This window comes from Acomys minous (assembly GCF_964271855.1).
Source record: "Acomys minous genome assembly, chromosome: 9".
Classification (NCBI taxonomy): domain Eukaryota; kingdom Metazoa; phylum Chordata; class Mammalia; order Rodentia; family Muridae; genus Acomys; species Acomys minous.
In genome coordinates, this window is record NC_140490.1 from 54,004,615 (window position 1) to 54,025,066 (window position 20,452).

At 40.7% G+C, this 20,452-nt stretch overlaps 1 protein-coding gene across 1 annotated transcript in view; it reads left to right on the forward strand.

Annotated features, from left to right (window-relative positions):
* The window catches only part of LOC311605843 (uncharacterized protein), a gene marked incomplete at both ends in the record, with an annotated part of 342,410 nt that overhangs the window by 80,930 nt on the left and 241,028 nt on the right, over nt 1-20,452 (forward strand). The window contains 2 exons of the mRNA XM_084796705.1: nt 11,523-11,609; nt 17,580-17,734. Coding sequence (XP_084652831.1) covers nt 11,523-11,609; nt 17,580-17,734 — 242 coding nt within the window. The remainder of the gene's footprint in view (nt 1-11,522; nt 11,610-17,579; nt 17,735-20,452) is intronic.

Consider the following 20,452-nt stretch of genomic DNA (forward strand, 5'->3'; position numbering starts at 1 on the left):
AGTCATGAGCAGCACCTGCTTTTCTGAAGAAGGTAGCTTCAGTTCCTAGCACCTACATGGCGGCTCACAACTTCTGTAACTACAGTTCCAGGGGATTTATGGCCTCTGCTGGCTTCCACAGGCACAGCGTGCACACAGGCAAAACACCCAAACACATAAAAAGCAAAACAAAGCTATGCACAATAGGAACAAGAAATTATGATGTAACTAGTGACAGGAATCCAAAGCTAGACAGAGGAAAAATAAATAAGTGAATGAAGGATCTGTTTAGTACCCACTGCAGTTCTTAGGTCCAGAACTGCATATCCTACTATTGACAGAAACAAGCTCAAGTAGAAGAGGATATGGGGTAGGCATAATGATTTGAACATTATATCTGCAATGTTTTAGTTAAAATTATGGAGATCACTATATTTCTTTATGCATCTCTTCATTTTGATCTCATTCATCGAAGAGGACAATCATTGGATATTTTCTAGTGTTTGGGTGTTATTGCATGGGTAGGAACAGATGTGAGTGGAATAGGCACAGAGGTACTCCCTGATCCTCAGACATGCTACAACAGCCAGATCAAACTGAGGGAACTGTGGAGTTTAGAAATGGCTAAATTCCAGTTAATTGAACACTTTCCAAAAGCAAAATTACAGTGCTTCCTTACATAGGGCTTATTAAGTATTTTATGAATAATGTTACTTGATTGGGTACTTTAAAAGCATGAGACGAGAGAGAGAGAGAGAGAGAGAGAGAGAGAGAGAGAGAGAGAGAGAGAGAGAGAGAGAGAGAGAGAGAGAGAATGTACATCATAATACAGAAGATCGAGAACGCCTAATCTGAACATCTGAAATGCTCTAAAATCTAAACCCTTGGATTCCACTTATCACAGTGGAAAAGTAACCCTTGACCTTACTTGATGGGTTGTTGTCAAGATACAGGCTCACTAAAAGTATTACATAAAATTATAGTCACGGGATGGAGAGAGACATCGGTGAGGTGAGCTGTGTGTCACCACATCTGGCAGTCTGAGCTCTATTGCCAGGATCCATATGGTGGAAGGAGAGAGACAACTTTCTCAGTTTGTCCTCTGAGCTCTGCACACACCATGGAATGTGTGCCCCCACCATGAACACAAAATAAACAAATAAGGGGCAAAATAAAATGTTAATAAAGCCGCTTGATGAGGAACTTAAAATAATTTCATATTTAGGGTTGGGTCCTGCCCTTGATTTGCTTTATAAAACATATGTATAGATCTCAAAATGTGAAGAAGTCTAAAATCTAAAACATGCTTATTTTATATTGTTGGGGACTGAACCTACACTCTAGCATATGCTAAGTACTTCCTTTGCCACTGAGTCACACCCCCAGCCCAAGCACTGTGTGGATAAAGGCAACACAGCTGGTAGATCTGAGATCCCAGGTGCACTGATTAAGTTATACCCTGAGTTAGGGCTGAGTGTGGCTAAAAACCTGTGTGCTGGAGTGGCCTACTGTGAACAAAGACTTGAACTGGAAAAGGAAATGAGCTAGAAGCTTAGGTTTTCATAAATCAATGACATGGTCTGGCATCTTAACAATAGGATAAGAATTGCTTTGTTTTTAAAGGAATCATGATTATCTCTAGATATTGGGGGGAATTCCTCAAAGATATTTCCTGGCTATTGGGATGACAAGTTGTATGGCACTGGTGGAATTCTACATTGAATTCAACCTTCACTGTAACTGTGTCATATTACCCTTCCAGGAAACATCATTTTGTCCCTTGGGAGAGACTGCTAAGAAAGGATCAGGCATATAACATCATCTCGTGTATGTATCTCAGGGCCAAAGCCGAAAGGTTTTTAGGATTATAGTTCTGTGATTTCCATTCATTTATAATGCTGTATCTATCACTCGTGTCCTACGGCGTCATCTCAGTTACTCCTGAGTCTTCAGGAGATTTCCTTGACCAGAATTGTTGCCAGAGGCCTCGTTAGCCCTCTGCTGACTTGTGCAACAGCATGTGTTTTATGACCTAGAAGATGGTTAACACATCCCTTTGCTTGGCATTCTTTTGGAACATGCATGGAAAAGGCATGTGTCCAAGACTTGACCAAACCAAAGAAGACATTAGAGAGAACATGGCAGGACCCAAGGATGTCAGCTGAACTCACTGTTGAAAGTTACAGGAGTCCCGGGAACTAGGGTGGCTACAGCTTTAGAAATAGCAGCAAGTGATTTGTTCTACATGGTTTTATAAGGGCATTTCATGATGGCTGTGTGGCCATTTGTGATTTGAGGATGGTCATTATGTGTTTAGGTTCACCGCAGTGGGCAGAAAGGCAGAAGGCCATGTGGGAGAGAAAGAAAATGACAGGTGTTCCACAGAAGAGCATAGCAAGATCTTTCCAGGAAAAGGGAGGGGTCACTTCAATGAAGGGCAGGCGTTCTACAATGGGTGTTAGAGAATCCTGGGTTAGAGTTTTAGGATTGTAACCATCAATTTATCTTCATAGCACATGAATATGAATGTTTGTGATAAAAACAGCATGCAGATACTTGTGTTCAGTACCTAACGTGAACTGAGCAGACACATGAAGACCCCATCCCTACCCCCGCGCCTAGTGATTTTGTATAAAACAGTTTACATTGTTCTCATTTATAGATGTTTTTCCCTAAAGATGGAGAACAGGTGTTGTATAAAATTTATAGAACGTGTAAAATATATATATTTTTTTGCTTCAGGATATCTCAACTCTTATTAAGAAAAAGGAAATATATAGGAAAATCATTTGCTTTAGGTTTATTGAACTGACCTGAATTTGTGTCTTTAGAAACCATTTGGTTCCTAAGTGATTTTAATCTGTTTCATTGATTTAGGGAACTAAAAATAAACACTCTGGAAACTGTTCTCATTGAGACTCAGAAACACTTCACACAGCATTTGATAGACAGGATGCCCTCTTCTAATGCTTTAGAAGCATGCAGTTTTTACACAGATAATATATACATAAATATCTGATTAGTTTCTGTAAATAATGTAAGGGTCCTTTTCTTATTTGGGTGCTTTGAAAAAGTAAATTGCACAATTCTAGAAAATTTTCTGCTTGGAAAGAGTATTTTAGTCAAATATTGGGATTTGGGAATGCCAATAAAATAGCAAAACTTTAATTTATTTTCTTCTCAAAAGACACTGATTATCTATAGAGACTCACAGACTTGCCCAAGCAATGAACAAAGGGTCCATTGCTATTGTGTATGCATTCATGTGTGTGTGTGTGTGTGTGTGTGTGTGTGTGTGTGCATGTGTGTGTGTGTGTGTGTGTGTGTGTGTGTGTGTGTGTATCCAGACCTGCATATGTCTGTGTGCAGGAGCACTTGCCTCTGTGTATACTTGTGAAGGCCAGAAGGAGATGTTTGATGTCTTCTTCAGTCCACTTTAGTTTTTGAGGTAGGGTCAGTCACTAAATTTGGAGCTTGCTAATCCATGAACCCCCAGGCTCTGCCCATCTCTCTGTCCTCCCAGTGAACAAGTCCACAGACACATGTTCCTGTCAAAGGTCTGAACTCAGGTCCTTACACTTTAGCAGCTGCAATCTCCCCACTGAACCCCCTTTCCAGCTCCTTTTTTATTTCTTCATGTGTAAAACTGGCAAGCAAGGGTCACCTCTATATCTTCTCTTGAGGTTAATGCAAGGGAAACACCAATGTGTGGGTTTGAAAATATTGTATGAAGTCTGTAAGAGATTTTTGATTAAAGATAGATTGTTGTAGGATTGTTTAGTGGTCAGGTATATTACTACACCACTCAGTTCAATGGTGATAGACAAAGTCACTGAGTTTATGTGACAGTGAAATTTATGTTTCCTTACTATATCAATATGGACCTAAGAATCAGTCCATGGGATGGTGAAAAGGATGCTTAAGAATTTCCAAAACACAAAGATTCTGTAATATAGGCCATACAGCATGAATAGAGAGCCAGGGACTTGCCTAACATAAGCTCCCAGAAAAATGTCATTTTTCCAGACAGGCTAGTGGAGTGGCACAGGTTGCCATATAACTTATCTACAGTCTCTGAAATATTGGGTGAAATTTAAAAAATGTGTATTTTAAAAACCAGATACAAAATTCTAGTATGTCAAAACAATTCTGTATGAATCTTTATTAGGTCTGAGTTTGAATGTAAGTTCAATAGCTATCCTTCCACTTTAGGAAAACATTTAGTACAATCGGGTTTTATAACCTTATGTTTTTTTTTTCTTTCAGTAGAAATTAGTTCTTAGTCTCCAAACAATTTCATTGAGAATTACTTTAGGCTGTGTTTTATCATATGTCAAGAAGAATTTAACAGAAAAATAACATTTCTTAACCTTCATGAGATGGATTGATCAAAGGTCCTATACAAGTATTTATATTTATATTGTGGGGTAAGATGCTTATCCTGTGTTACCAGATTAATTAGCAATGAGTTATCAATTTTGACTAAAATGAATCTAGTGATTCCAGTATATCTATTGTTTTCATATTGAAATAAGCATCCATTGGTAAAAAATTTTTTAATCCCAATGAAGCCCTAAGTGTAAGGCATAAACCTAAGTATTCCTAGAGATTTAGAATGAACAGAAGGCTAAATTAATGAAAATGTCACCAGAAAGAGGAGGGCTGTGGTTAAAGTTTAAGGACAGCCAGCATTTCAGGACCTGAGGAGCAATGTTCTGTAAGAAGATGTTACTAACCCTCAAACTCTGTAGAAAGAATGCCTTCTTTGGTGTGACTTTTGAGGGTCTTTTCTATGTGTGGTAAGAAGGTGTAGTTAAACTTAACCTTTGAATCACCAACAGTTACTTACACGCAGGGGGGCTCCGTCCTGTTTAGGCCTTAGGAACTTAGGGACACACTTCCGTTCTACGAGGACTGTGGGTCCAGCGAGCACTGCGTGCTTTCATGCCTTGGGGGACTCAGAAGAAAGCCCTGCAGCAATTATGATCTCCATGGCACCCTCGTGACTTGCACGCTGGAGAGGGCCTTGGGGGGAAGGAAGAATATGGCTCAATTAATTAGAACCTGTTAGCAAACTCCAACTATTACCCTATTTAGCTGTTCAAATCACTGATACATGAAATACCCACAAGGCTTGGAAAGGAAGTGAGACTTTGCAGTCAAGGAAGCTAATTTGTCTAACAGGACACTAGTTCTCGTGTGCATTCTCAGATTCTGAAATGCTGGCCACCGTTAGACTTTAACCACAGGACCCCCCTCCCCCCCACTTTCTGGTTATCACTTCATTAATTGAATAGCTCTGTAGCTCTGTCTTCCTTGTAGCTCTAGCAATGCTTCATGCATTACATTTAAGGCTCTATTAGGATAATTTTTTTATCAGTGGAAACTGACTTTAATATCAAAAACAATATAGAATGAGCATTTTTTCGTAGTTTAGCTTTCTCAGAAGGAAGAAAGAAGAAAACTCATGCCTTTCTTTTGTAGTCTCTGAAGATTAATAATCATGATGACCATAGACTAACTGATATAAAAAACTAATATTTATGAATCAATTATGAAGGCTTATGTGGAACTTTGATTACAGGTACTACTTTCCTAGCTGATCACCACAACTTTGAATACTCTAGAGTTGGGATCTTTAAGAGTTAACGTCTCTTGATAATTTTTCAGTCATCAATACATTATTTAAATAATATCTTTCTTGTCCTTACAACATTTCAGAAAAACGTATACTGTTTTCTTGTCACAGAATCATACTGCATTCAAATTATAATTAAACAACATACACTTCTCAGTGACTTTATCTCGATATCCCCTTGCCCTCCATAGTTTTATGTCAATTTGACCCAAGCTAAAGTCATCCAAGAGGAGGGAGCCTCAACAAAGAAAATGCCTCCATACAATCAGGCTGTGGGTAAACCTATAGGGCATTTTTCTTCATTAGTCTTTAATGGAGGAAGGCCCAGCTCATTGTGGGTGGTGTCATGCCTGGGTTGGTAGTCCTTGGTTCTATAAGAAAGCAGCCTGAGTAACTCATGGGAAGCAAGCCAGTAAGCAACGCCCCTTCATGGCTTCTGTATCAACTCTTGACTACAGGTTCCTGCCCTGTTTGAGTTCCTGTCCTGACTTCCTTTGATGATGAACTATAATGTGGAAGCATAATCCAAATAAACCTTTTCCTCCCCGACTTGGCTTTGGTCATGGTGCTTCATCCTAGCAACAGTCACCCTAACTAACATACACTTATTTTTACATTAACTACTTTCATGAAGACAAGGGTGTTGGGTAGCCATCTCAATGACTCACGTTTGTCATTGGCTTCTTATCTCTTTCCTCAAGTTGTTGTTGTTCAGCTTGACAGGTAGTATGGTCAGGACTTGGTTCAAGGGGACTATTCTTAGATTACTAAGTCATAGTCTTTTGAGGGGCGAGGTGAGTCAGTGCAGAGTACTCAACTCACGTGCGTGAAGCTCTGAGTTCCATTCCCAATGTCGAGAAGAAAAAGGAAAAGAAGGAGGAAGCCCAGAGAGAGGGATGGACAAAGGAGGAATGGAGAGAGATCCTTTCATTTAAAAGGCATTTGTTCCTCAGCCTTATGAAGACTGTGAGTGGACTTACTATGCTAGAGTGTGATGGCGTTCCCACCACCCTATATGGTTCTGATGGCTCCTAATTTCCACAGTTGTACATCATAGGTTTAGGTAACCTGTACGGCTCCGTGGAAATTAGGGCTAAGATCTTTGTATGAGATTTACAAAGTGAGAAGCTATGATGCAAAATTATGATCTCAACTATTTTTAGAAAGCCTGTGGGAGACAAATTGAACTTTGGTTTTCGAGGCTCCATTCCTTCCACATTTAAGAGAGTGTTCTAATTTGTAAAATGTTGGTATGTGGCCATAATCACAGAATATAAAGTCTTTAGTTACATAGTTATAGGCAGCCTTGTGTGTATTGAGTTTAGGGTGTATTATATAGAATACAGTGATTGGTGGTTTAAAAAAAAAAAAAAGAAAGAAAATCAAGCAGAAGCAGGTGGATTAATGAGAAAAACATGAATAAAGCCAATGAGCCCCCTCCCAGCCCTCATACACATGCACACAGGAGCAGCAGACAGTTGCTTCTCAGTTTCCTTTCTTAGGGACTCATGCTGCTGCTGAGAGGGGAAGGGTTGCACCACTGCATCAAGGCATGTGGGCGGTTTGCTAAAACCTTCCTTTGCTGGGCGATTTCACTCTTGCTCCTGCGACTCCCAAGGAATCGCTTGGGTGCACATAGGATGGTTTCCGGAGCAAAGCTCTCTGGTGGCGTAATTTAAGAGCCCTGATTATGTTCTGTGACACTCTGAGTTAAATGATAAGAAAGCCTGACACAAGAGGAATGGCAGAAGGCAAGTGTGAGGGGATGGTTTCCTTCCCTAGTTCACAAAAACAAGGACCACATCACAATCTTCTAACTGATGTCAGTTCTCAACCCTGAACAGGGACCATTAGGGAGTTGGGAGGAATGCTGTCATATAAATAGTACTGCACAAGCAGTTTCCCAATTTGCTATGTTATATGTCCTCTCCGACTTCCTCAATATATGTAAGTGTGTTTATACACATACAGGTGTTTGCCATCTCTTTCACCTGGGTCTCACAGAGAGTTAACTACCAACCCCATAAAAACCTATTGTATTTGTATTGCTAAGTGCCCTACTTTGAATTTCTCAGTGGGTCTGTTTAATTTCCCTGTGAGACAATTTAGTTATATCCAAAAGCAGATTGTCAATGATGAGGACGTGGTGAGGAATAATTCATCCTATTAGTAATCTAGCTTCTGGTAATATACACCGGATCCTCAAACTTCCCCCACTTGATTAAATCCTGATGCTGCCCAGTGAAACACTAGCAGCGGGGGCTAGAACTGTGAGAGTTCCGAGATTCCGTAAGCCAGGTCTTCCTTCCCTCCCTCTGCCATGCCAAAACTTTTATCTTTTTAGGTAAAAAGAGGAGTCAATGCGGGGATCAGGGGGAGTGATCATTTTAATATTTGACAGTGCATTCTTCTTTGATTCGAAGACTGACTTAAATTACAGAAAGGAGCTAGTATTCACCCAATAGACTCCGAAGGTGTCTATCAATGTATCAGAATAAATCAACACCACACAGCAATGTGCCAATATCAGTTAAATCTGATTCTGGGACTATGCATGAAGAAGTTTAGATTCCATGGCTTATTCTGGTAAATTCAAACTCTAGGTGCCTCAGAAACCTCGAGGTTCCTGAAGAACATGTATGCTTTTGCACTGCCTGGTTTTGCCCCAGCTTCCCTTTGCCCATGGTCTGCACCTGGCTGTTCCTAACCATAGACTTCCTTCAGGGACCTATTTTCCAGATAGCCTCACCAAAACTCAGCTCTCCTAGCAGGCTGTGTTCTGCAGGCAGAACTCATAGAGTTTTTGTCTTCAAGAAAAAAGATGTATTTATTATTTTATGTGTGTGTGTATCTTGCATATGTATGTATGTATGTATGTATGTGTGTATGTATGTGTATATGTGTGTGTGTGTGTGTGTGTGTGTGTGTGTATGCATGTGTAACACATGTGTGCCTGATGCTCACTGAGGTCAGAAGAGGGCACCAGATCCCCTACAACCAGCATTACCGAGGATTGTGAACAACAGGTTAGTTCTGGAAGCTGAGCCCAGGTTCTCTCCAAGAGCAACAAGTACTCCTCTCCACTGACCCATCTCTCTAACCCTGTCATTTCATTTTTAAAAATCTAGATATATGTTTGATTCTTAGACAGTATTTCCTTAAAAGAGATATGAGGGAGCAAGGGTAGTGAAGGAACTCAGAGAGGGGAGGCCACTGGTCAGGATGAAAAGAACGAACAATGATGAAAACTTTCCAAGATGAGACACAGAAGGCATCTGGGTTTCATGGTGGAATATCAAGGGCTTTTTTATTACATGAATCCACATCGTATTCTAAGTGTGTCCACACACAAGGCTCTTTGCTAGGCAAAAGTACATTGCAGAGAGCAGCAAGCTCAAGTCTTCACCTTTACAGAGGACACTTAACATTGTTCAAATAGGGGAGACAGACTATGGATAGTATATAATATGGATTCTAAACACATAAAACAATATAGCACATAGCATAAATGTAATAGAATTATACATGGATTATACAATATATGGCCCTTATAAATACAAAATATCATACAAAGACATATTAAGGGGACCAATTCAAAGCATTGGTAAGAACTGCCTCTTGGCATATGCAAGAAGGTTCATGCAACTTTACTTCCAAGAAACTACATGTGATATTCCACACCAGGAACTACTAGAGGTATGGTATTTATAGTTCACATAATCACCCACCCACATGGAATACAGCAGGAGCAATCTGTGTAGACATAAAGGTGTCTCTCAATCCCGTGAACATGGAACCCCAAGAGGGAAGAAAGCAGTTTGAACAACCCCTAAAGTACAAGCTTCCTTCCGGCACAGACCGCTTCATCTTTCCTGGAAGGAGGAGGGACGTCAACGCCAAAACAGCCACTCCATGGCTTCTAAGCAGATACTTTGGAACCTCCCATACTATAGCCAAAGATGTTCAAGTCTGGGATACAAAACACCATCATCTTCCGTGTGAACTCTGACAGACTTTTGGTTGAAAGTGATTTAGTTTTGTTTGGCTTCAAAGATCTTGCTATCATAAGCTAATTTCTTGTTTTGGTGGGCCAAGAACTTGAGTTCTGTGATGCACAGAAGCTTCTGAGTCTCACTAGATGGCTGTCCTGGTGTGGCAATGTGGAAAGAAACATGCCACTAACTTTTCTTTGATAGAGGAGAGATATTTTGATGATATTTGGAAGAAGCAGTTTCCCAGTGCTCTCTGGGTGGAGGAAAACAAGTGAGTTGAGCAAACCAGTGAACAAGTGTGCCATTACAGTGAAGAGTGGCTGAACACTGCAGATAGAGGCCCAGCCACAAACCGCCAAGCTTTATCCTAAGCAGTAGTTGTGGATGGATAAATTAACACAATTGGAGCACATTAATTTTTCATCTTTACTGAGACCACATAGTAAAGCAAAATTTTCTGTTCTTGTACTTACATCAATGGACCAGAGACTAATGGCCCAAAAAAAAAAAAAAAAAAAACCTTCCCAAACAAACAAAGAAAATTTTGCTTTAGAAACATAAACTCAATTGAGGTCCATATCAGGACTTCCTTTGGCTTTGGAAACAGAAGGAAACACACCATGGTGTGCTACAGTATTCTTCTTTCTAAGTCAGTGTTGGAGGCACCTTGAATTCTCCTCAGGGCTACTGAGCGCAAAGCGCTAGCAGCCGGTACGTGTGTGGCAAGTAGGAGACTAGATTTGGAAAAGTGACAGTGGATCCTTTTCTGCAGTACAGCCAATGACGATACTGTAGTGAATGTCAAGGGGGAAGAGAAGGTGAGAAATTTGGAGATGTGGAGCTGAGGTTATTGATGTACGCTGAATAAAATTTCTGGATAAATCAGTTTTACTTCCTTTCACACCATGCAAATTGACACCCAATAGACCTATATACAGGCCTCCATCTCCTGTCTTTTTCATCCATTCATTTGTTCCTTCCTGCCTGCCTGTCTTTCTCCCTTCCTTCCTTTCCATTTTCTTTTCTTTTTTTTTCCTATGACATATGTATATGTATGTGTATATATGTGTTAGTACTGGTTGGTATACATGTCTGTGTGCACACAGGAACACAGAGGCCACAGGTCAATGTTGGGCGTCTTCTTCAGATGTTCTCTACTTTAGTTTTTGAAACAAGGTCTCTTAATGAGCTTTAAGCTCAACAGTCCAGCTAATTTGTCAGAAAGCCCAAAGGCCCCTTTTGCCTGCACTTCTGCAGTGCCGGGATCGCAAGCCCACACTGCTCTGCCCTTCATGTTTGTGCAGAGGCCACTTCACTGACTGAGCCATCACCCATCCCCCTCATTTTCTTTCCTTCCTTCCTTTCTCCTTCCTATCCTCCTTCACTTTTCTTTCCCTTCTTCCTTCTTTTAGTTTCCCCCTTTTCTCTTTCTATGTGGAACTTTGACCAGTTTCTCATAATGAAAACAAGACCAGGTTTATTTCAAACTTCTGCACACAACATGATATGTTTAATAAAATCCAAGTCCATAAATAGACTCACTAGGGTCCACGTGTATCACTCCTCTCCAATTATGCCCATTTCTTGGGTATATATGTAATACGGGTCAGCTTGATTTTTTTTCCTTTTTAATTATTACTGTTCTTAGTCTCCATATGATAATTTTCTCATTAACTTTTTAGTAACAGAAAGTCAGCAGGAACTTATTTCTTGAATTACTTTTTCTGACCTTCTACAAAATGATAATTACAAAAAAGAGAGAGAGAGAGAGAGGCCTAGAAAACTTGTAAAAAAATTAAGCTTATAAAGTAGCTAAAACGATCTTTTCATGCTGGTGTTGATTTCAAAATTAACATTTTGGTTCATGCGCTTCTAAAATAATCACTGACCCTTACCTTGTGGACTTTCCACAGGAAATGAATACAGCAGAAATTACTTTGACCCATTGATGGAGGAGGAAATAAACTCAAGGCAGTGCCGGATGGAGGTCAGCCGAAGGGGTGAGCTGGAATTAAGTATGTAATTTTTGTGTCAGAATATTCTCTTCCATTCATGAAAATGAGGTGGCAAAGATCACACGTGCGGTTCCAGTTTCGTTTCACAGCTTACAATTTAAATGGTAGGCCTCAGCTGCACACAAGCTGATGGGAGGAAGAGAGGGAGGTGCGCTCTCAAGGACAGCTACCCTGCGGGATGAGCACGCAGGAGCTGATTTCAGCTGCAGGCTCGGTGCCATTCTGAGGCAGTTCCTCGCAAATGCTTCTCTGCTCTTAGGATTTAAAAGGTTCATTCTTGAGCTAAGCACAGCGTGCTCCACACCTGAGCCCCCACTATTTGTCCAGTTCAGCTTCTTCAGCCTGTGAAGGAAATGACCTCTGAGCTTGCAACCATGAAAGCGCAGAGACACGGTGACAACTTGTTCTTCTTTGACATTTTTCAAGATTAATTTCTCAACATAACAATTAATGGGGTTTTAGTTTACTTTCATTTCATTTCACCGTCTCGCCTCCTCAATTCTAGCTCATCTCTTGCTATCCTCAAACATTTTGAAAATTTGTGATTTTTTTTCCCTCCTTACTGCTTTTTAAAATTCTCGCATTTAGAACTTTTTGTCTGTCATCATAGTGTCCTCTCTCTCTCTCTCTCTCTCTCTCTCTCTCTCTCTCTCTCTCTTTCTCTCTCTCTCTCTCTGTGTGTGTGTGTGTGTGTGTGTGTGTGTATGTTCATTGTTTAATTTTTTTTGTCAGCTTGGCACAATCTAGACTCACCTGGAAAAAATATCAGTTGAGGATTCACCTCTACCAGACTGGCCTGTGGGCATGTGGAAGGGCCCTGTCTACTGTGGGAGATGCCACCCCCAGGCAGGGAGGACTTGAGGGGTAAGAAAGCAAGCTAGGTGAGCCAGGGGGGACAGGCCAGTAGGCAGCGTTCCTCCAAGGCCTCTGCTTCCGTTTCTGTTCCAGGTTCCTGTTTTGATTTTCCTCAAAGATAAGTGATGATGTAGAAATGTGGGCCAAGTAGACCCTTTCCCTCTCAAGTTTGTTTTGGTCAATGTTTTTTTTCCCCAGAAGCAGAAAGGAAATCATTACCCTTCCCCCAGTAGATACCGGTCTACAGATTAATCACAAGGGACAAAGCACATGACATTTGCCTTACAGAGTCTGACTTATTTTGTTCATCAAAATGATCTTCAAGACCAACCCATTTTTTATAAGTTTGAATCTGGTTGTGGTTACATAAAAATAAAAATAAAGATATAAAAATAAAATTGTTCGCTAGGTCTTTACCACTGGGAAGATGATTTGCAGCACATTCTAGAATTTATGAGGAGAAGCGTGAGGATAAGGACAGTTACAACCTTCCCTTAGAGTCGGGCTCAATCCAGAAGACGTTAAGGGTGTTTGGCTTGGTGGAAGCCTAAATTCTTGCACATCAGAGGGCGCAAGTACAAAGCAAAGGTTATTGACAAAACAGTTCTCCGGTGAAGCAAAATTTCTCTTTCATGATGCAGAAGTCACTGGTGCCATCAAAAGACACCATTTCAAGACAAGGGCTGAGAATCAGGAACAGTTTTTTTTTCACCCCTCCTTCAAGAGCCAGGATGATGAGCTAGAAGAATGTTGCAATGACTCATCTGATTGAAAATGTCACAACGAAACTCTTTACATTAAAAAATATATAAATAAATAAAACAGTCAGGCCGAACTATAAAACCTCAATCTGTTGTTTCCTTGATTACACCTTAGAGGCTAGAGTAGACCCCAGTGGCTGCTGGGAAACAAGTTAACTCAATTATTAGTTGAAGCTGGTCTTTCAGCCCTGAGAGAGCATTACACATAGCTCGGTAGAATGAGGATCCCCTGACTAGGAAATATGTCTCCTCTGCTATGTTAGATGTGCAGATAGTAGACAGGCAAGTTCATAAAAAACATGATGTTGGCTGAGTGTCCCTTATTAAGAGTGCATCTTAGACTTTAGGTCATTTTTCCAATTTGAAATGTTTGCATATGTGTTATGGAATATGCTGGGAGTGAAACCCGAGTTAAATCCATTATTGGTTCTGGAAACATCTCCCAATATCTGGGAGGTAACTTAGCAAGGATTTTAATGATTATATGCATGGGGTTCATGCCAAAGACCTTAGAACTTGTATTAATGTGTCAACATCTGACAATTTTGGATTTTAGAATGTTTGGGAACTCATGGGTTCAGGTAGCGGAGATTCAACCTGAGTCAACCTCTTCCCTTGTCAGCTAGTATTGCCCCTGTGGTTGACCTGGAGTCTGTATCTTAGGGCAGACAGGCCATTATGTATCTACTGGATGAGTTACTTTGCTCATTGCTGTGAGAGATACCTGGCAGAGGCAGCTAAGGAAGCATTTATTACGCTCACAGTTTGAAGGTCCTGGGCATCAGGCTGAGGAAGTCACAGCATCTCTTGAGGCAGCTACTCCTGTTGTACCCATAGTCGGCCCTTGCTCAGCTTCCTTCCTCTTTCATCCAGTCTGAGGGTCCAAGACAATGGGTCAATGCTGCCCAAAGTTTGCATGGGCCTTCCTGCTTATAGTAGACCAACCTAGAAAAGTCTGTCATAGACAATGCCCAGAAGTTTGTCTCCTAGGTGTTTCCAGAGTATAGTAGCACAAATGTGATGGTGACAGGGTCAGTCTGCTATACTGTTCCTGTCCCATTCTGGAATCATGGGCCACGTTATCTCCTTTCTTAGTCACTTAACTTTGCCCAACATGAGTGATTGACCTGCGGCCCATATTTCATGAACATGACAATCCTAATCCTAAATTCTGTAGCCTGTATGGCATCAATTAGAGAGACATTCCTGGAGGGTCTTTGTGAAAAAGGCCTCTGGGTCTTGTGTATTTCGTGCATCTTTAGCATCATTAGCATCTTTGTTTTAACATAAAAGTTATGTAGCCTGTATTTGCTCTAAATGTCAGTGAGCAATATGTAAGCACAAACTGACTGCATATGCATGCATGCATATTACATTATGTGTGGGGGACAGTGGGGGGGCAGTGTACTGAATTGTAGAGGCTTACATCTTATCTGTAGTGTAAGATGACAGGCTGTAAACACAGGTGAATATTTCTATGAAGTAGGTAGGAACTGATGCCATGGTCAAGTTCTACGTTTGCAGGGCAGTAGGCTGGAATCTCAAGAACATTTCGATGTTGGGTGTTACAGAGACTTCTTTCCGGAGAAAGCTTAGTGTGTTCCATTAAGGCTTTCACCCCATTGGTCCACCCGTATTTTGATGAGTCATATCATTTCTTTAGAGTTTAAATGTTAGCCTTTCATCAAAAGGTGCTGAAATCTGTAGACTTGACGTGCTTAAGGTCAAACTTTGGCTCCTATTCTCATTTCTTTTTTTTTTCCTTGTCGTTCTCTAAGTTATTAGATCTATATTGATTGCAATAATTGTTTCATGGCTTTCATTTGCATTAGCCTTAGACAACCTTAGGATCTGGCACAGTACTTGACTCACAGATTATGTTCAATGTCTATTTCTTGGCACAAAATACATCTTTATGAAAATAAAGAGTAATGAAATATGACATACTCTTTCTTCTTAGCACCCCCATTGCATGTTGGAGACTTAAACTAAATATACGGCATCCTTTGCCGAGTGTTTCCTGTAGTCCTAGCAGGAAGTTTCATTACCATGTTAACTCTCACAATGCTCCTCCATCATGGGTAAGGGCATTGAGTTGTTGAATTTTATGTAAGAAACTTCTCCCCAAATGTGCAGAGCTACAAAGAGGCAGTGCCCGGGTTTGGATGTATGCTGCATGCCTTCGGAAGATAAAGATTCTATAGTAATCTCAATGGGGTACTAAATACATTGGCATGAAATTGCTCATCTCTGCATTGGATACAGCTCACTGTTAGCTTCCAAATAAGATTCTTTTATGAGCTATATATAAACTTTATATGTTTTGTTACCCTCCCACCAAGAGTTATAAAGCATGAGGAAATACTGGTCTGAAGGCATGCTTCCGCAACATGCAATGTGATCTGTGCTGGCTCATGGCGAGGAAACAAAATGTGTAGGTCACCTGATACTTGAACAAAACCATCTGGAGTGGACAAGGAGCAGGAGCTTCTAACTTCATGAGTCTTTATGTCAGTTTCACAAACATTCCAGCCACTTCAGAAGTCTTAGCATCCCCCGTCCTCTACAATGGGTTCCTTTTCTAACACTGGTCTGCAAGGAGTTACAGGTAAAGACAGAAAGGGGAGGTCTAGAGTAGCATGGAGAGTGAGGATGCTGGAAGGACCTTTCAGAATAAGTCACCTCAGAATTGTCCCACTCATGGATAAGGGACTGAGAAGCAACAGAATCAGAGGAGCCAAATCAAAAATAGCCCAATAAAAATCTCACATAATTTGTCCTTAGGAGAGGAATATTGTAATTGACACATTAACTATGAATGTACATTCCTAGTTCTCTGACTAGGAGAAAGAGATCCATTTAAGTGATATTTTAATCTCTCTTTAAGATTTTAAATGTCAAAAATATATCTAAACATCTAGATATCATCGTGTTCTGAGTTTGGGTTTCCCTCGCAAAGCCTATGGATATGCAGTACGTCAGTATTCACGTTGCAGTTACCTCAGTCCAAACTTAAAGGTGAACATGCTATAAAACATAGCTATTTATATCCCTGGACACAACATTTACTGAGAGTGAGACAGTGTGATAAGGAGTTTAGTGCTAACAGATGTGGCCCCAGGATGGGTTAGCTCACAAGGTATTGATTTAGATGTCAATTACGTTTAAAGATCTTCACAGCCGCCATCAAGCTGGTGCTTGTCCAAACGATGAGGTGTCATAGCCTCATCAAGTGGACACACCAACCGGGCAGCAAATGCGGCAGTGCTAGGGTCAGATCCCTAAGTGTCCTTTCCCGTTTTTGATTTGGCGGCTTCAGGTTGAATGCAGTGCTTCCTGCCTCCTTCTCCTTTTGACAGCTCTTTAGTCATGGCCCCTTGAATCCACCCAAGACCATAACGGATGGGTCTTCTTAAATCTTTCATGGCCTTAATGATATCTTGCAACATTTGTAACATGGTCAGGCACTTTATCAGTCATTTTGTACATAAAGATACAACTGATCATATGATATTTAAAGTTTTCTACAAGGTAACACTGCAACAGGTAGCACAGATGGTAACCAATAAATATCCCTCTGAATGCTTGACCCAGCCCTCAGTATCCTACACCTCTTTACCCTATGTCAAAGCAGCTCCCTTTTTCTGGTCGCTGCTAAAATGCTAATGGTGAAGGCATGGGAAAGTGTTACATTTTTTGAGCATATGGCTAAGATTTGAAGATGTAAGGCACTTTCTGTTTATAGCAAATATCAAGGTAACTGAACAGTGCTTTGTAGAGGATCTCATTTTCAGATGTCCCAGAGCTGAAGTGTGAGTACCGTTCACGTAAATGCTGGCACTACTGTACAAACAAGGTCAGCCAAATAAAGTGCTTCTCTGTGTGTGTGTCTGTAGAGCTCAGGGATTGTCTCAGAGACCTGGGCTTGGGGAAGTGATCTGAGGTCACCCTGCCTCTCCTATCTGCAGTCACATCCCAAGCTGGATCAGTATTATAGTCAGTGCCAAGTAAGATGTGTAAGACAGCAAGTGACATTAGCACATGGCCAAAAACCATATGAATATTTCAGGCTACGCTCGGCAAGAGAGAAGAAGGCAATCAACGGTCCTTTGCCACTTTGCAACATCACAGGAAAAACAATGGAGATGGTGTTTAATGTTTAAACTGTAATACTTCTGGTTTCCCAGTGAATCATGCAAAAAAAAAAAAAGTTATTGAACTGTGGATAATAAAACCCTCTTATTCCATATAAGAAAGAAATGAAGTCAAAGTATCTGTACCTGGTCAATGTTAAAATAATGAAGGTGAATGAGATTCTATGTGATCTTGTGGTCAACAGGAAGAAGGAAGAAGGAAGGGATGACAGATTGGGACGCACTCAGCCGTTCCAGTACTCACGAGGAGGCTGAGGAAGCCACCCCTGCACACACGGAGGAGTCTGAGAGGCGAGCTCCGCGAGGCATCATTCGGCTTGCAGGCTCTCCATCAGGACAGGTCAGCAATGAAAACATTTCCAATCCCTTTGATGGTCTGCTGTTAAAATGACAAGTTAAGACATCAGCCCTGCCCAGTGTCTACTGATGTTGCTTCCCGGCTCACCTCAGTAGGACGTTTGCCTTGATTTGTCACTTTCTGAGACTTTGCTCATATCCTTCCACATATATTTTATCAGGCAGAAGTTATTAACAATCATCAGAGCTGGCTTGGCCTTTGCAAAAATGTAGTTGTACTTCATCTGGTTTGGGTGTGTGTTGCAGTGGTCACTTCTAGAGGGCTTGGAAGTCCTTATCATAGAAGCTCAGCCACAGTCAACTTAGTCTGAGTGTAATGAACAAACCACTTAGAGTTGTTTGTACAGAACAGCATTAAGACTTGAATATTCTAGTATCCGAAGTCACCATGCAAGGATTTAAATTGAACATTCTAATTGCTGTGATTTCAGAGACACCTGTTAGAGATGTGTGATGTGTAACATGGTGGGCTTTGGCCCATGAAGGAGAAGAGAAATCCTGCTTCTATTTAGTCTCTTTATCAATCTCAAATAAAGATGCAAGAGTCCTCTTTGTGTCACTCCAGGTTGTGTGTGTGTATGTGTGTGTGTGTGTGTGTGTGTGTGTGTGTGTGTGTGTGTGTGTGTATACAATTATGGAATGTATGATTACTCAAAAATTTCATCAGGTGAGAAAGATTTTTCTCAATGATGTCTTGTATAGTAATAGTTCATGAACTGAAGTATCATTGACTTCAAAGGTCAAAGACATACCATAGTTGGAGTGGGCAGGTGACATTCTCTAATCAGTAATGTGGTGATTCCATAATGGTGCCTAATTTATTCCTTTTTGCCACTTAGAGTGGAACATGCTGGGTTCATTAAGGGTATGTCTATTTTGAGCTTTCTCATGTCAGTGACCCGAATTAACAAGTACATCCAGATCTTCCTAAGAGTCCAGTAGTGGATTGACTTGGGTATATTCAAATCCTGCCCTCCAGTACCTGCATATGTGATCTAATTCAGAGCCATGTCAGCAGTAAGACACACATGGAGCAACAGAGAACATCAGGATGGAGGCATGGATGAGCTGACAGGAGTCACCTGCAGGCATCTGGAAGTGCTTGAAGAAGAACAGTGTAATTTGCTGATATCTTAAAACAAAAGCTGCATCTGAGAGCCCATGCAGCATGGCCATTGCCATGACCATGTTAGTAGCCCAAGTAGAACAGTTTCCATGTGGGGGTGGGCCTGCAATCTGCTTGGCAAGCTGCTACAGACATCTATCAAGTCTAGAGCATCTTAGGTCGTGATGGAATCAGAAGAGATGGCCCAAGGGAAGGTGGGATGTTGGAAAAGTGGATGCCAAGGCTCCTGCAACCAGTGGGGTTCATGCCTTAAGAGTTATGCCAATAACAAACATTATTTTATCGTTATATTTTTATTGTCATCATGGAGAAACTTCTTTTTATAAACACATAAAGCTACTAAAAATTATAGACAACTGAGGAAAGTTGGAGGTGGAAGAAGAGATCTTTCCCAGGGAAGAGCACACTGATTGGTTGTTTAATGCCAAATAAACACCCAGGAAAACATACGTATGTATCATACATGTGTCTTCACACTGTAGCATTGCTTTCCCAGTAGTTCTCCAAAAATTTCCACTTTAACATAGATGGAATTATAATAGTTCCTTGGTGTCCATTGTGAGTGTGGGGGTGGGGGTGGGGGTAGGGTGGATCTGTTTCAGGACCTTTCACCAATACCAAGAGACATAAATGCTCAGTCCTCTTGTGCAAAAAGGTGTAGTGTCTGTGAATAACCTAGACATACAATGCTGTACATTTTATTGTTGTTTTTTTGAGACAAGAATCTCATTGGCCTCACACTTGAGATCTTTCTGCCCCCGTCTTCTAGGCACCAGGATTTATAGGTATTCACCACTGTGCCTGGCCTTCCTGCACTCTTGAAATCTGCTTATACTAATTAGGAGAATATAGATCTTAGATAGAGAAAATCATATATACAAGTAACATTCTATAGATGAACAAGTTATATTCAGCAATACATACATACTTAGAAATATATATATATGTATATATATATTTACAATAACAACTAAAAAATAGAGGTCATGAATTTGAAGATGAACAGGGTATGTGGAAGAGTTTAGAGAAAAGAAAGGAAAGGAAGAGATATAATTATATTATAATCTGAAAAAAAAGCCTATGATGATTGGTGTGTATGATGATTGGTGTGTGTGTGTGTGTGTGTGTGTGTGTGTGTGTGTGTGAGAGAGAGAGAGAGAGAGAGAGAGAGAGAGAGAGAGAGAGAGAGAGAGAGAGAGAGCGCACTTGGAAAGCTTTCTGAGGTAGCTTGTGTCTGAGAATGAAACAACCTGGTGAAGAATAAAATTCATCAGCTAAGTGTAGAGTTTTTCCAAATTTAGTTGCACAGGGAATCCAGGAAAGCAGTACTTTGTGGGTTTTCAAATAAATATTGCATTTGGAAGAAAATAATTTCATTTTACATTTTGGCTACCAGGAAGAAGTGTTTTCAGTCTTAATATTTACTGTACCCTGGGTACCGGCTATTGACAGGCTGCAGACAACCAGGTTTCTTCAGAGTTGGAGCTATAAACAACCTAGACATTTGGCTAATTAGTAAGCGCGTTTTAAGGACCCATGTGCCTGTGTGTGTGTGTGTGTGTGTGTGTGTGTGTG